At 37.9% G+C, this 16,999-nt stretch overlaps 1 protein-coding gene across 5 annotated transcripts in view; it reads right to left on the bottom strand.

Moving 5' to 3' along the window:
• The window catches only part of PTPRK (protein tyrosine phosphatase receptor type K), a 414,301-nt gene that overhangs the window by 219,926 nt on the left and 177,376 nt on the right, over positions 1 to 16,999 (bottom strand). For all 5 annotated transcript variants that reach the window (XM_072036027.1, XM_027454570.3, XM_072036028.1 and 2 more), the window contains exons 4-5: positions 7,004 to 7,085; positions 5,064 to 5,179 (exon numbers count right to left, since the gene is read on the bottom strand). In XM_072036027.1, coding sequence (XP_071892128.1) covers positions 5,064 to 5,179; positions 7,004 to 7,085 — 198 coding nt within the window. The remainder of the gene's footprint in view (positions 1 to 5,063; positions 5,180 to 7,003; positions 7,086 to 16,999) is intronic.

The following is a 16,999-nucleotide window of genomic DNA, read 5'->3' as shown; positions in this document are numbered from 1 at the left end:
TCAACAGCGGCTAAGGAGTTTATGTTAAAGGTCTAAGGACCATTCTGAAAAGCCCAGTGCTGGATAACAATCCATTCCTTCCACTTCTGGATACAGTGAGGAGAAAGGAATTATGCGGCACAACTTCCTTCCTAGGAGGGAAATACCATCCTTTCATAGAACAAAACGGTCAATGATGTGCACCCTTGGCCTCTGCTAGAGGCACAGGTTGCATATACACTCTCTAGTTCAAAATCCTGCAATGCTGTATTGCTCCTACACAATAATCAGCCCAAATGCATCATTAGAGGACACCATCTGCAGGTGCTCAGCCCGAATCCTCTTTAAAGACTACATACATGCAGTATCTAGAGGGCTAGTACCTAAACACTGAAAACCAGATGAATGATGCACATCAAATCATGCGCCGTGGCAATCAACACCTCAACCCAATACCCCGTTAAACATGGTATTAGGGGCCATGGCAGCTTCCTCAAGAACAGGAGCGTGTTAGGGACTGTTGTTCGGGCATGAACAAATGAGCCATGCAGACGGTCTTTCATCATCCGGTAACAGTTGGCATTGCTGGGAGGTCAGCCCGACTCCATTGTTGTTACAGCAATTTGCATTTTATTTTCCATAATGCTTTCTAATTTCACTTTTTCAATTATTACTTTCAGGCAATTGCTTTAATTATCTGTTACTCCGCAAGGAACGACATTTTCCTCTGGCGGAGAGAGGGGCTGGATCAGACCGCATTAATGCTGATGAGCCTCTCCGCAGGCAGAAGCGGTGCTGGCTGACTTGCCAGCCCTGGCAGCCCAAGTGGGGCGGCCGATAGCCAGCGCCCACAGCCACTGCTGACAGATTGGCCCACTCGCCACAGCTCCATGACAAGCTGCAGTGGATTACCAGGCACGTATTAAACATTTAAATACGTGTGCTACCCTCTTTGAATTTCAGATTCACCAGAGCAAATGGCATCGCCGAAGACCACGGCAAAATACATCCGGCTGCAAAGCCAGAACAAGCCGCTTTCCCTAATCCAATGCTGTGTTAATGCAGAGCTCAGCAATGATGGATGGACTCATTAGTGCGGCAGTTATCGCCATCTGAACCAGGTGCCAAGACATATGGTTTAACAGATGTTCAAGCAAAAAGCTCTATTCTCTGCGCTGTGCGAGTGTCCAGTTAAACTGGACATCGATAAGACACTGAAAATCACATTGGGCTTATGGGAGCCACAATTGTTCCCAACGCAGGAAGCAGTTAAACACAGCCTGATTATGCAAAAAACCCTATTGCTCTGATATCCCAATCAGATCCACAGAACAAATGCTGGACAATATGTACACTGCTTTCTGGAGTCTTTGTGTACCAAAATGCCATTTATTCTATTCAGGCAATCCTGTTTCTGCACTGTCTCAGTAGAGAAATGAAGCTTTAAGCTTAAGCTTAAACCATGGAAGCTTTCTTCACACACTAGAGAAATAAAATGGGCAAGAAGCCCCCCCAGCCCAATCTCTGCATTTTAATATTTAGATTGTTCTCCAGCATAGCAGGTAGAAATGCCAGGTTACCATCACGGGTGTGGGGAGACATCACACAACCCAAAGGACTCAGTGCATACAGCGGCACCAACCTAAAGTTGTTAGTGTGTGACATACTACAGTGGAAATTTTAAGAGGAAAAAATATTGGGAAAGAAGCCTGCAGCACTACATTCAGGTGGTGATGGTAGGTGAAAAGATAATACACACCAAGAACGAATGCATTTCAAAAAGAAAATCAATGTTCACTTTAAACAAAACCTAAGGACTTTGAAATTCTTTCAGAATTTGCCAATAATTGTAGGCCATGAGGAAAATGCTTCAGCTTGCAACCGTAATAGAATGGATACTATATCATGTTGAAAAAATGGGAAAAAAAAAAAAGAAAAAGTGCTGCATTGCTATCCTGCTCCCACACCTAATATGCAGTCGCAAAAGGTATGTTTCAAATCATCCTGTTCAACCTGTTAAATCTCTTTATCTGTGCAAATATTTGTTTTATATTAATGCAGCTGCAACTTTTAACGACTTCTGTTATCTTTACTGCTTATCTTTCAATGCCAGAGCTCTGACTGTCCCAGACCTTGGTCCAGTGGGGCTGCAAAATGCAGGGCTGGGAGGTGAAGGAGTATGGAAAGGGACAGGAGACAAGATACAATCTAAAAACAAATAAACAAGCAAAATCTACGCTAATGAATGTCAGGAGAAGTTCAATTCAATATTAATTCATTTTTGTCTGAATTTTTTACAGAGGTGCATTTGTAGAAAATGGAGTTGATGAAGACTTGTTACAGGAATAAACACTCAAAAACAGTGTATTGAAACGCTGTGCCTATTTTCATCTATCTTCAGCCACACAAAGGTACGTGCACTTAATTTATACATACACACAGAAACAAAAATAACAGTGGAAATGTGCACGCACACAGATCATCTGTGTATTATCAGGGTTTTATCTCCACTAACTGGAAAATTATAGTCAGGTCACTACAACGTGACACCCCACTGAGATCCACTTTTAACTTCAGCTCTGGTTGTTACAACACTTTACTCTTCCCTGCTTCTGACCAAATATCCCCATCTTTTTCCATCTGCTGGCACTTTTTACATAGTTAGGTAATTCAGATGTGAATCAAGCTAAAAGCAAACAAAACAAAACACACACACACTGCCCTTAAAAAAACAAACAAACAAACAAACAAACAAAATAAAATAAAATAAAATAAAATAATCCCCTCATCCCTAATAGCAAAAACAACAAAAATCCTTTTCAGCCAGATCAGTTTCCTGAACTGACCTACAAGAAAGGTGCAAAAGCTCCAGTGTTAGATCACACAAGGGATGGGGAGGGAGTAGCTGAGATTGCTGCAACTCATATTATGAGCTTATATGAGATTATAGCTGAAGCAGCTAGGGGACTGCACCCAGAGACAGCACAACTCTGAAAACAAAGCAGGGTGGCTGCTTCCCCCTGCTGCTGAATTTACCTCAGGCCCTCTGTGTAGAGGGCTGGGAAAGCCAGAGAGCAGTGGTAGATTCTGTAATGAAATCTGTACCTGCACAACTCTATTGCTTCAATGCAAGCAAACAGGATCTTAGATCATTTCAGATATAAGAAGTCCTAGTGTCCCAGACTGGACCTTGGATCTTTACTTATGAAAGACTGTGTTAATAGCAACTTGTACGCTACTTTTTCTTCTCTCTTCCCTCCTCCTGCTCCCTGCCCCCAAGGAAATATCTTTTCTCTTTCAACAGGGACATGACCAAAAGCTATTTTCTCTAACACGGTGTACTTGAAAAGTGTCTTTTTTTTTTTCATTGGTCTTTATTTTTTCTTTTTTCCTCATTGGCCTTTGTTGTTATGAGAAAAATACATTCCTAGAATGTTTCAGCTCAGGGCTCTCAAAAACAATTACTTAGGCATTTGATTTGATCTTCTGGCTCTTCCTTCCCAGGTATCCAGGCTTTATGAATCTCTGGTTTGGTCAAAGGCTAAAGTGAACCTCTTCCAAGTCACACACTTCAGAGTCTCATGAGGCCTCATATACATCCACCCTATGTTTTAAGGAAAAGGAGTCAATTTACTATTAGCTGAGCAAAACAGCAGGAACTTGCCATGTTCAGAGGTGGGAAAGCGGAAGGTTTGCGTTTACACCTGGAAAGTAGGATGGAGGGTTGGAACAATGAGGGAGGGAAAAAAAAAATTACAGTTCACCTTTAAATTGGTGAAAATATTGCATTATTTAAGAGAAAATAAGAAGGGGAATGCAAGTCCCAGCATATGATTTTAGTAGCAAGGTATCTTTAAGAATATCAAAGCACTTCATAAGCACAAGTGTAGTTATTCCAACGTCAAAGACATCTGCACCATCAGGAAGCACCATATCTGTGATTCACACACAAAAAAAACACCCACAAAGTACATGAAGGGACAAAACATATGTTTTCTGAGTTGTCTGTCTGTTAACTGGGCTTCTCAAGGGCCTGAAAGTAAGCACGGATAATCTGTCAGAGTTATCTGACTCACAGGACCGAGTGATAGGGAAGATTTCCAGCTGGCTGGCTGTCAGCCCTTTCTGACCAATTATCTACTGAAGGTGGTGCTTTACATTTTTTCTTGTATGCACTTCTTGTTATAGTCCTGTCTTTGGTATAGCATGCCAGCTTAATTTCAGTTTGTGTCCTTTACATGCTCTCTTTGGCAAGTCTCTGAAATCAAACTCCTCTTCCTTAATGAATGTGTTTTATACATGCTCAGTTTACTACTCAAAGACATGGAGTACAAATCCTTCCTACTGATAAGATACCTTTTTGATAAATGCAGTGCAGTTGTTGTTTGATGCTTGCCCCCTTTTTAAATGTTGCAGACATATGTCTGGCAATACATTTTGCATGTTAGATTTTCCTAATCAAATGCTCCTATTAATTTTATTTATTTATTTATTTATTTATTTATTTTTACATTTGAAGCTTATCACATGTCTATATGCAACTGTTACTGAAGGTTTGCCAGCCCAACTCTCTAATAAGAGAAAAAAATAAAAAACACTGAAGGAACTGATTATAATTAATTTCAGAAGTATATTTGAAAAAAAAATATTAAAGTAATTCTATCTGATTATAGTCCATTTCAAAGAAATTTTGCAAAAAACTATTTACTTTAAAGTTCTGAAAACATACAGAAATGTATGACAACTGTGTTACATGTATGTTTTACTAGACACCAAATACCAATTATATGCAGTTAACGGTAAAAAATTTTGACACAAACAGAGGAACTTTTTTGCAAGCAGCAGGACCAAAATGCGTTAAAGAACAACCTTCCTCTATTGGCCATAAAAATTGTCCTAATTTTTCATTCAAGGCTTTTAAACATTACAGAACTGATTACAAGTTTCTCCATTACAACTTTCTCCAACATAAAATTTATTTAAACTGTTTACATGCAGAAGAAAAAAAATGAATTTAAATACTCCCCCTCCAGAAAGCATTTTTTTGTCCTCTAGCCAAATAGACTTGGATGAGTTGGCCTTACCTGGAGCCATAACTTGTTATTCACTGCATCTCTCCCCGTAGCAATGCATTGAAATGTAGCATTCTGTCCTGCATTGACCTCTACATCCCCCAGCCTCAAGAAATGTGGAGATTTATCTGCAGAGGTGGAAAACACAAATTACAAATAGCACTTATTGCTAAAAAAAGGTACCAGCAACATTATTGTCTCCCCAAAGACGCATATTATAACAACCTTTGGCTGAAAAACAGCAACAGAAGAAAGAAAATGATTTGTTTCATCTCTGTTCAAGAAGAAAGAGTGCTTTTAGTCCTTTCCCTTCTCCTCTGGTGATCCTACTACTTTATTTAATGCATGAGTTATATTATAGTCTTTTAAAAATCAAAGCCAAGAAAAGGAGATCAAATGCCAGAATGTCAGTAGCACATTACAAAAATTATCCCAAAGAATTTCAATTGTATAAAATCCGTCATACTGAGAAAAAGCCAATTAGAAGGATATTGCTCAAGTAAAAACATAGATATTGCTCAGATTATTTGCAATGTAACTGCATTCTTTTACTAAATGAAATCAGTTTCTGCTGTTGAACATAATATTTCAGTAGCTGATAAATTTATTTCCCACACTGGCAAAACCCCTAGGAAAGCTCTGTGGCACGACCACCTGAAGGATTTATTAGACATACGAAGCTGACAGACACATTTGAGGAATGGTTATATTACACAGCTCTCACCCATTCCTTTCTCAAGGGCCACCAACTAAAACAGCGGCTGAGTTGTTATTTCTTTGTGCTTAGAGTAAAATAAACAAAACAAAACAAACAAAACAAAAACAAAAACAAAAAAGTGGAAGGAAAAAGGTTGAAAGATCAGCACAGAAAAGCTTATCTGAATACTGTGTCATGCTGATAATCTGCTGTCCTGACCATGCCCAAGTACCTTATCTAGTAATAATGAAAATGAGGGGGAAAAGACCAAGCCAGATATTGAAGACAAGGAGAGTTTTGCTGAATCTGATCAACTATCAGATCAGATCGTTGGGGTGGCTAAAATATAAAGAAGTAACCCAAATACCCCTTTAAGCTTGGTAGCCCATGAGAGCTGTGGTCTTAATAGATTTGGGGTAGAAGAAAAGAAGGTGCAAGGTTGCCACTGAAGCTTTATCGTTTACCATCTTCTCACAAATCTAGAGAAGGAAGTTTGTTGTGGTGTTATCTTTCAGAAAGCAATTAAATTATCAGTCATGAGGCACACTACAATGAAATTACATTTGAGAAAGAAGATTTCTAGGGAAGATCAGAAGAGTGGAAAAGAACGAAATGAACAGCAACACACACACACCACACAAATGTCATAGCAAGTGTCAGTAATAATTTCTTCCTCAGAAATTTTATGCGTGCAACATTTGAATTAACATAACTTGGGTTCACATGTGTGTAATTTTGTCTGTGATTAAACAGGAAAAGGTGAACATGGAGTCTGTCCACAAAATAAACCAAAAAAAAAAAAAAAAAAAAAAAACCAAGAAAAACAACTTCCTTCTATTCCTTCTATAGTTTGATAGCTGGAAAAAAAATAAAATAAGAAAAAAATACCCCCAAGTAAGAAAGGACGTGAAATCTGGTAAACCCACATGCATCTGCCAACTCGGTTTTCTGTAACCAGTGAATATAACATTATATTAACATTAAAACGTGATTTTATCATGCACACCAGCTATGGTTATCATTAAAGGGCACTAAAGAATTTCTGCTTCTATATTTGTGCAATACTTCTGGTACGCAAAGATTTTACCCAGGTAAACTTCTATTGCACTACATTTTACCCTGGAAGCTACAACAGAAATGCTATCGAAAGAACAAAGAACATCTGTGATCAAGTGATGAAAACTCAGCAGTCCACAGCAATATCAAATATGTCCTGAAAAGACGGAGAAAAATGCAGCTCTTAATCATTACTTACCACAAGGGTAACTCAGAACCTGGATGTCATCAATGGCAATGTAGCCATTTCTCCCATCTGAGACTTCAGCTTCAAATATTACCTGTCAAAATGAAAGAAAAAATGTTTACAACACTCATTTCTACAGAATTCCCACGGTGGCAAGCGTGTAGATATAAGACACATTGCCTTTTTCATTTAGTTGAAGTTACTACAAGGTTTGACGACTGAATGGAATATTTATTACTTAATGTATTACAGTTCCATACTGTTCATATACATGACTTACTTTGGACTTGGTGCTCCTGGCACAACAGAAAAGTATGTTAATTACCTCTATTAACGGCATACTGTTTTCACTCTATTAAATGTATAAACATGAGTCAATTCTGAAAGAAAAAACAAAAACGCTGCTACTTTCAGACAGGTTGAACATCACAGAACACAAAGGATAATGAATTTTAACAAACATTGTATTCTTGTTGGGGGTCACAGGGTAGTCCACACTCCCCTGTAACTTTCTGCAGCATAGATGGAGAGGATGCCACAGCACAGAAACAGTGCAGCACTCCCCAGTGGCAATGAAAAGAACAGCTGTAGCAGGAGATTTCTGCAGCAGCCATCAACTTCATTCTTTATTCTTGCAAGGCAATAAGGAAATCGCAAAAGAAGACACTGTCTTCACATTCAGCTTCTAGACCCACTCCAAACAGTTCTTGGACTGCTCCAGAGTACAGAGCCCTCTTCTGCTACAAATTTAATGAAGTAACATCAAACTACCCAAAATAAATTGTCAAAATGACAGAAAAGTTGAGTGCGGTGAAAAGAAAAAAAAAAAAAAAGTATGAAGCATGAACACCTAAACTATAAGGAAGATATGAAAGAGGAAAGCACAGCAAGATTGATTCAAGTGATATGACAGAAATTTGCAGCAGCACTTGCCCAAAATAAGTATCTTTTGGGGTCTTTGCAACACAGGCTCAGAGCAAGTCAGCTGCTCTATATATCAGCTCTTCTGTAGGTTACACCTTTTGTTTCTGGGGACAATGCAAGAGAACAGGAAAGCAAGAGGCTGACAGCCCAAGGTACCCTGCAGCTGAGGGGCCAAACACTATCGAGGACCTCTCCTGGAGCTTCCTACTGGGGAAACCACACCTGAAGTAATGGCCCCTATGGCCCCTGCACTCTCTCACCCTCTAGACAGTTCTGGGAGCAAGCAGCTTTCATCAACCCTTGGAGCGCCTTCTGGATCTTTCATTCATAATCATTATTGTCCTCAAAAAGCTGCCTGGCATTTACACAGCTTGGCTGGGAACCTTGCATCAGTAACACCTCTGCGTGCTTTTGCTTCCTTCAGTCCATTTCCTCAGCTTCACATCCCACCATGACATGAAGTGCGGAAGAGAAGTTTCTCTTCTCACCAAAGGACACAGGGATCTCAGTCAGCCTGCTTATACTTAGAGCTAATTCCACAGCCTCCCATGAGAATAAGGAAGAAAAATTTGCATAGAGAAGTAGATACTGGTGTGTTTACGATGGGTTCAGAGGGTCCCCCCCAGATTGTTAACAGACTGCAGAAAGAGAAAGTCTGCAGTGCACGTATGCTTTCAGAGCTTCAGGCACAATCCCTATTCCAACTTCTCATGAACTTGCTTATATTCTGTCTGCCCTTCCCTCCACTTTTTTTTTTTTTTTTTTTTTTTTTTTTTTAATTTTGCCACTTAAGTGGCAAAAAGGCTCTCATTACCTGACTCCTCCTCCTCCTGTGATGGCCAACAAAAGCTCAATGGAAAGGAATTCAGTGACTGTGGGTCCTACTTCATTCCCTTGGCCTATGCCTTCTCCAACCTGAACACTATTTAACAGCCTCCACCAACTCCTCAGACTTCTTCAGGGAACTAACACTTCTCCCCACTAAGAAGCATCAACGTGAATGTCTTCCATTCTCTAACAGATACACCTGGATCCATTACTTTTTTTTTTTTTTCTTTTAATGGTAATATGGTACAAGGACAATCAGAAAAATCAGTAAGAAAATTATATTTAAACCTTCCAACTAACTAATTTCTCTATAACCCAAATCAGTTTTATCACATACATGAACAAACTTGTTTCTCTAATTTCTGTTAAGAACTTAGAGCATCTATGTTAAATACAGTGGGCTAAATTTACATCCAACTCTGAACTGGGCTGTTATTCATTCATTTGAAATAATGTTGACTCAGCTCCCAGTGAAGCTTGGCCTCATGTGTATCCCCTCTCTGTACGTTGATAATTTCCTAAACAGGGGACCAAAGGGGAAAGAGTTACATTTCTTGGGACATGGGTGGGAATTTACCACCCCACCCCAAATCTTCCAGATTCATTGAATTAATCCCTTACCAAAAGAAGAAAAGTTCACAGGGAAGAAAAAGATGACGACACTGAGATACACAGGGTGAGGAGAAAAAAAAAAAACAGATTAAAAGGAAAATAAAGAAGGAAGAGAGAAAGGCAAGAAACCTACAGTGTTAAAGGAACTAATGTTTATCAGGTAACCAAAGGAAAAATTAAGTGATTAAAAGGAAAGAAGGATAGAGATATTAAAGAGTTAAGACTCTTAACATGTACAGCTTTACATTCTTTTTTATTTACATTTCTAAGAGGAATAAATAGGGAACATAATTTCTATAGGGAATCTGATTTGGCAGGGCAAGGTTTGGACCCAATGATCTCATGAGATCCCTTCCAATCCCTACAACTCTGTGATTCTGTGATAAATACAACCAGGAGACATCCATGGCTATAGATACTATATAGTAAAAGGTGTAGCTCAGTTACAAAATTCTCATCAGGCTTTAATTTGACAACATCTGTTCACTTTTAAAAAAGGAAACAGAAACAAGAGATTGTTTATATAGATGAAGACAGCAATTTAAACTGTTGAGAAGTCAGACCAGAAACTGAGATTTTATTTTTTTTCCTCACGTATACACACAATACTCAAGAAAAAGCAGACTCTTCAACTATTCCTTTCACCAGAGAAAGTTTATCCTAACAAAACACCAGTGCTTTGGGAGTGAACCCTGCAGTTGGTCTGAACTGCTTTTCGGTTTACAGTCCTAGAAAGAATGGTTTAAACACCTGTATTGTAGCTGAAAAATAATTCAGACTATCACTCCAGCCAGAAAGCCCTACTTGCCTGCAAAACTGTAAGTGTCCTTTGACTTACTACAATTTAATTACATGCTTATTTAGTGCATTTTTTGAGACACAGTTGTTACCTCTAATGGAGAAGACAGACCGTTTCCTGGGGATGAGTCAGGCTTGCACACATAAGACTTCTGGAGATAGTTATCCTGTTTTGTTGGTTACAGGCATCAGTGCAATGAATGAGAATAGGAAATGCTGAATAACTCAGATAATTCAAATGCAGCTCAAGGGAATTACATTTCATCCCTGAGTTTTCTACACAGTTCCTATGTGGTGCTCAAATAGTTACTTACTTCTTCAAATAAAACTGAGTGCTCTTGTTTATGAAGTGCCTGAATTCAGGTACAAATGCATACAAGCACAAACGAAATGTTAACATTCCTTGAACTAGGCATGCTCCTATGTATTTCACCGTCCCCAATGCACCTTTTGTCCATAACTCTGTCCATTTTACCCCTAAAACCATGCAAGCTTTCAGCGTACACAGTATAATTTGAGAACATCCGTGGGTTTACCACTGGTAGCATGAAGAACAATTTGTACCTGTCTGTTTTGTACCTAACTTCGTTTATTGACCCAAATCAGTGACAAATTGATTCCAAACATCCTGCTATACTATTCAAAACTTTGCAGACCTCTTTTATACATTCCAGGGTCATTTTGTTTAAAGTTTGAGGAGTTCCATATTATTCAGTCTTGTATAGAAGCCATTCCTTTTTTCCTTGATTATCATTGTCATCCTTCTTTGAACCTCTTTCTAATTGTACTACACTCTTTGAAGAAAATGAGAGCAGAGCTGTCACACAGTAATCAAGATATGAGTGAATCATGGGTTTATACAACAGCATAATAGCGTTATCTAACTTATATCGAACTTCTTCCTTTACAATCTCTAAAAATTCATTTGCTTTTTTTTTTTTTTTTTTTTTTAACCATCATTGGGTTTTGAGCTGGTATTTTATGAACCACAGGATCTTACTGCAGAGTGCTAATGGTAAGTTCTGAGCCTATCGTTCCATGTGTAAAATTTTACACAGTGTGCAGTATTTCCTATCTCTTTATCTACATTAAAATGTGCCTGTCATTTTATTGTCCAATTACTCACAGTTGGCGATATTCTGATGGTCATTCTGCAGGTCCTCAAAATTAGACATTGCTCTTCTTAATCTAAAGTAGCTTTCATATGTAAACCTTGGTCTTCTCACTGTTCTCTACCCATATCTCTTATGAAGGTGTTGAAAGACACAAGTCTCTGCAGAAGCCCAGTGGATTCTTCTGGACATATTAACAATTTCTATGCACCTTCTCTTTTTTGTCTTTTAAACAATTATCTATCTATGGAGATATCTTTCTTCTCAGAGAATGGCAGTTTAGTTTCACTACAAGCTTTTGTACAGGAACCTAGTTAAAAGCCTTTTAGAAGCCTCTCCTAGTAAGATCACCCTGAACTTGCTGACCTCTTTAAAGAGATCCAAAGTTGAAAATTAAGCTAAACTCACCTTACATGTATGATGAGCAACATACCGCAAAAAAGCCTATAGATTCTAGTTGTCTCACACGAGGCACTGCAAAATATCACATAATTCATTTTCACAGCCCAACTCTAAAACACGGATGATGACAATCACTCTTCATCTAATTTTATTCCACAAACAAATGTTTCTGAAAGACTTAAATACTCAACGGTATTTGAATGCAATGCAAGAAATAGTAATTATTGCAGCAGACATGCCCAAAGGGATTTAGCTGCTGAAGTTTAACGACTACACAAATCTTCATATTCCTACACATCCCTAACATTGCATCTTATAATCACTATGAAGACTAAGTTTGCATCTGCAGGAATACACAAAACATCTTAAGAAACAGACTTCACCAATATTTTATTTTATTTTTTAACTCTTAGCAGGATTAATTTAGGTTTTCTCATTATTATTTCATTTGAGACACTCCCAAAACGTATCTGTCAAATTATGTACAAAATGTAGCCAGGAAAGAGGAGACCAACTCTGTATACCAAAGTTTATAAAATTCAATATGAAATAGGAAAGGAAGGTCCAAATTTCTCTGCAATGCATGCTTTACATCTAACTTTTCAGGACAAACTGGAATGAATGAAAGATGCACATTAAAAACCTAATACACAATTTATCTGGGTCATGCTTCTAGATGTATGTGGCCCTGAATTCACAGCCCTTCTCCATCCACCAGGAGAGCACAAAATGCATCTTTCATGCTCCAGAAAGCCCATTACCTCTTGGACTATCCTGCACAACAACTCAGTAACCTATGGCTCTCTGGCCTTTGAGTTACATACCTATATTCCAGAAAATATTCACAGCTCATTTTCACACCTCTAGATTCAGCATTTTAATATACCATTTATTGCTTTATCTGATATCTACTTAGAACATAATTCTCTCTATATTTTGTAAAAGCTGTTTTCTCAATGTAAACCTGAAACCATTGCCTCCAAGTAGGGTATTTCTGTATAGTTTGAGATGTTCCTCATCCCTTCTCCATTTCACTAGTTCTGCCTACTTGTGATACTGAAGAAAACTTTCCAAATTTTGAAGATAGTCTTATCAGATGGTCATACACACAGAAATAACATCTATGTATCAATTGGACAAAAGTCGGTATTAGTCACATCTTAGTTACAACAGAAACCCAGTGTTTCATTGACTAATTTTTCCTGCTAGGTTTTAAAATGCATCATTAAAACAAACTGAATTGGATTTTGAGATCAAAATAAGAAAAGGAAAAAAGAAGTAGGAACATTTAGATCTTGCAATTTCTACAGAGCATTCAATTTGCAACCACTTTTGTTCAGCTATAGGAAGGCTTCTAGTAGTTTCATTATCTGAAATTATATTTGTAAATAGATCAATTCCAACGCTTGGTGGAAAGTTGTATTAAAGAGCTATATGCAAACAGAAGGTACCTTGTGTGACAGCAGTACAAAACCAACCAACAAAAAATGAACTGGTGATCATCAAGTACAGGCTACAATGACTTGAAACTTTGTGCACTTTCCTTAATGTTCCAGTATGCACAAATTCTGATAGCATGCATTTTGACCACCCTCCCATATCTTTTCTGAAGAAATGACTTAGAACCAAGAGGAGCAGTGGAGCTTATTAACCTCACCAGACTTAAACACTTAGTCTTCCATAAATGTATCTAGTGTGAAAATTTTAATGACTTTTTTTTTCTGCTATGTACATTTTTTCTTCATTAAGTAATTTTTGTAAAAGCACAGTAGAGTGACCTAACTATAGTACAAGTTAGTACTTATGCTATAGAACTGGTTAAGATTAAACAACGCATTGTTTGTTTTGTAGTAAAATAGCTTTCTGCAGATGAAAAAACATCAACAGAAAGACCAATTATGCAGAAAACAAAAACATCAACAAATCCCATTCAGTGACAAGGTTCTAATTCTATCTAATGCTTTTGCAGCGTTAAGGACATTTAAAAAAATAAAGCAAATATTTCATTCACAAAAAATAAAATAATCATGAAGTTTCTATCACATTACAAAAGAAGTACTTAATGAAATAGCTAGCTGAAAAAAAGAAGGGGCAACTAAATAAATTTTTACCTAACATAACAAAAATTTTGTTGACATAATAAAAAACATTTCCCTTGTGAAAGTTATAGATCATTTTGCTGAACTAATTTAGAAGTCATGAAAACATAATTACTTCCATTTGAATGCTTAAGTAATGCTGTGAGGCAGCCTTTGCTGCTGACAGGGCCCAGGAGAATTTCCAGCAGAGTAAATCAAACACTTGAGTGAAAACTTTGGGACCTAAATTCTGCTAAGTCAACTATTGCCCTATTATTTCTTTTTCCCCCACAATATCACACCTTCTGAGATTGAAAGATGAGGGAGTTAAGGCTGTTTTCTCTCCTACAACCTTGCCAGCAGAGCTATCCTGCAAGGGCTTAAAGGGTTCATCAGACCTCTCAGAATCATCCACAGGGGCTCGTGGCACAGACACCTCCTTACACCCCCAAACACATATCTAAGGTCTGACAAACCTTTCAAAGTCCGCACTATGAAGATTCATCTCAGTTCACACTCTGGTGAGAAACCCCCCCAGAAAACATGCCTATCAAGGGTCTTCCTGACCCAAGATCATGTAATCTTAGAGAACTTATTAGTCATAAATGAGCGAGTGCATCTACACAGTCCCAGCTAAACAGCAACGTTAAAATTGTTTCTTTAGACATAAGAGAGAGTTGTAGGTAAGCTTTAGGTACGTTCACAATTTAAACATGAGGAAAGTTGATAACAATAAGCTACATCCACAAGCAAAATATATAATTAAGATGAAGCAAAATAAACCTTTGAAAGGGACTGTATCTGCAGTTATATGATACAGGAAAAGATGGAGACTACATTTAGTGCCCCTGGATACCCCTGGTATTGAAGTTAGGAATGTTACAAAAACAAAAACCTTCACATCCTTCCATTTATCTGCATTTACTCCTCTTAAATTGTGCATGCCAAGCATTTCCAGATGCATGTTCTAAAAAACATTTAGACAAACCACCACACACAGAACATTTGCAGTTGCTCTGGCTTTATAGTAGCGCTAGTTTATCTTCTGGAAATGCTTATGATCTTACAAAACCCCACCCTGCTCTTGACCAGTTGACCAACGTCTTGATCTAGCTTGAAGAAAAAAAACTTGCTTACATAGTCTGCAAAAACAAGATCTTCAATAAACCAAAATATTTGTTTAAGTGTAAAAGTATTTCATTATTTAGGTTTAAACATAAGAATAATACTGGGTGCAAAGTCAGGACACTTTGAACTTTTAGCCATGGGAAACAAAAACCTTGATAGGAATGGAAATCATGGAACTCATATGCTAAAACTGTTACAGCAGCAATGAGAGACACAAACTAAGAACCAGTATGAGTTATTTAATACTTATTATTGTGATAAACCTAAACTTTAAGGAACAAATTTCCAGCAGGACAGAAGCAGTCCTAGCTAAAATAAAAATGCAGCAGTACAAGTCAGGCATGATGCCACTGTACTCTGCTGAGACTGGAGAAGAGGTCAGTCTTCTTTGCTCTTCAGTGACCCTTGGCAATTCCCTTCCATGTGGGGCAAAAACAAACAGATTTTTATATATGTTTGTATATACGCACACACACACATCTCACACACATACATTATGAATATAAACCAGCCAAATTAAGGATTCATTTGAATACACTCAATAATCGTAACCATTATGTCTTCAAGTTAATATCTGCATAGATCAATAAAATTATCAGTTTCCAAACCATGAGATATTTTCCTTGCTCAAGTAAATTAAAATGACAGCATCATAGAATTAGTGTACAATGAACAGAAAAAAAAAAAAAAAAAAGAGAGAGAGAGAGAAGCCAACATGACAGACTGAAACCATCAGACAAAATTCATTGGTACATATTGCTTTCTAAAACAACTTTTTCCAGTCTGTATCAGAGGAAAATAGCTAAAATCACTTACTTTCAGAACAGAAATGAAAATGATTTGAAGCACCTATGCAGGGCATCAAATCCACACACAGGCATTTGCTTGCTTCAGACAAAAACACTGTTCAAAACTGCTTTCTAATTCCAGCAACCACCAATCAATGTTCTGGCTGGTACATAGCTTTCTTTCCTTTCCTTTCCCTTTTCTTTTCTGCTTCACTATAATAAAATTGAAATGAATTAAAACTGGAACTATCACTCTCTGTCACTTCCACCAAAAGTGGAAGTGACCATATGGTCTTGAATGAAGTCATTCTTTTAAGGGGTCCATTCATGCTAGAGTGCAGGAGAAGATAAGCGTTTTTTTCAGAAAGAGAGGAATAACAATGGTACCCAGCTTATCTAGAGAAAAATCTATAAAAAAAAAAAAAAAAAGAGAGAGAGAGAGAGAGAGGCCTGATCATAGGTTTTTGCCAATACAAGAAGAAAAGAATAATCACAAACAGAATACAGTTGCCAAAGACTGTCGAGACTGTTGGCCACTGATGTCCTATATTACAACAGTTGCGAACATCATGATGGGAGCAAAGACCAATAAAAGGAAAAAGGCGAGACTGTGCTACATGTTCTACTCTGGGTCACCAGGAACGTAGTGAAAAATAATGACAAGAAGTCTTAGCTCAGGAAGGTTAAGACCAAAATCTGTTCTAATACAAATGGAAGGCTATTTGGTAGATAAAGTTTAACAGATACTTGCAAAGAAACCTAACATTAATCAATCAAACAAACAAAACAAACAAACAAACAAAAAAATCACTTGAACCAACAGACAGGTTATATCAAACAGTACTATGGAAATACTCGTTGCATCAGCACCAGCCTATACTAATCCTGGAAATAGCACTGTTTTGTGTAGGAAATGCCTTCTTTGCCCCAGCCTTTGCTACTAAGACTGGCCTTCAGCAATCCAAGGACCCAGAGACTCAGGGGAAAGTCCAGAGAAAAGAAGATATGGCTTTGGTGGAAGAGGATCAGGTCACAGAATGCTTACAAAATGAACACACACAAGTCCGTGGGCCCTGATGGGATGTACCCACAAGTGCTGAGGGTAAAGTCATTGCAAGGCTAATCTCAATTATCTTTGAATGACCATACTGAGTGGAAGAAGTGTCTGAGGACCAGCATATGCTGGGGACCAACTGTATAGAAAGCAGCTTTCTAGAAAAATGCCCTGGGGTTCTGTGGACACCAAGATGAATATGAATGAGCAGCATGTTCCTGTTGCAAAGAAGGCTAATGGTGTTCCGGGCTACATTAGAAGGAAAGTTGCTAGTAGATCAAAGA

The sequence above is a fragment of the Anas platyrhynchos genome, chromosome 3, assembly GCF_047663525.1.
Source record: "Anas platyrhynchos isolate ZD024472 breed Pekin duck chromosome 3, IASCAAS_PekinDuck_T2T, whole genome shotgun sequence".
Classification (NCBI taxonomy): domain Eukaryota; kingdom Metazoa; phylum Chordata; class Aves; order Anseriformes; family Anatidae; genus Anas; species Anas platyrhynchos.
This window is presented reverse-complemented; position numbering and strand designations above follow the sequence as displayed.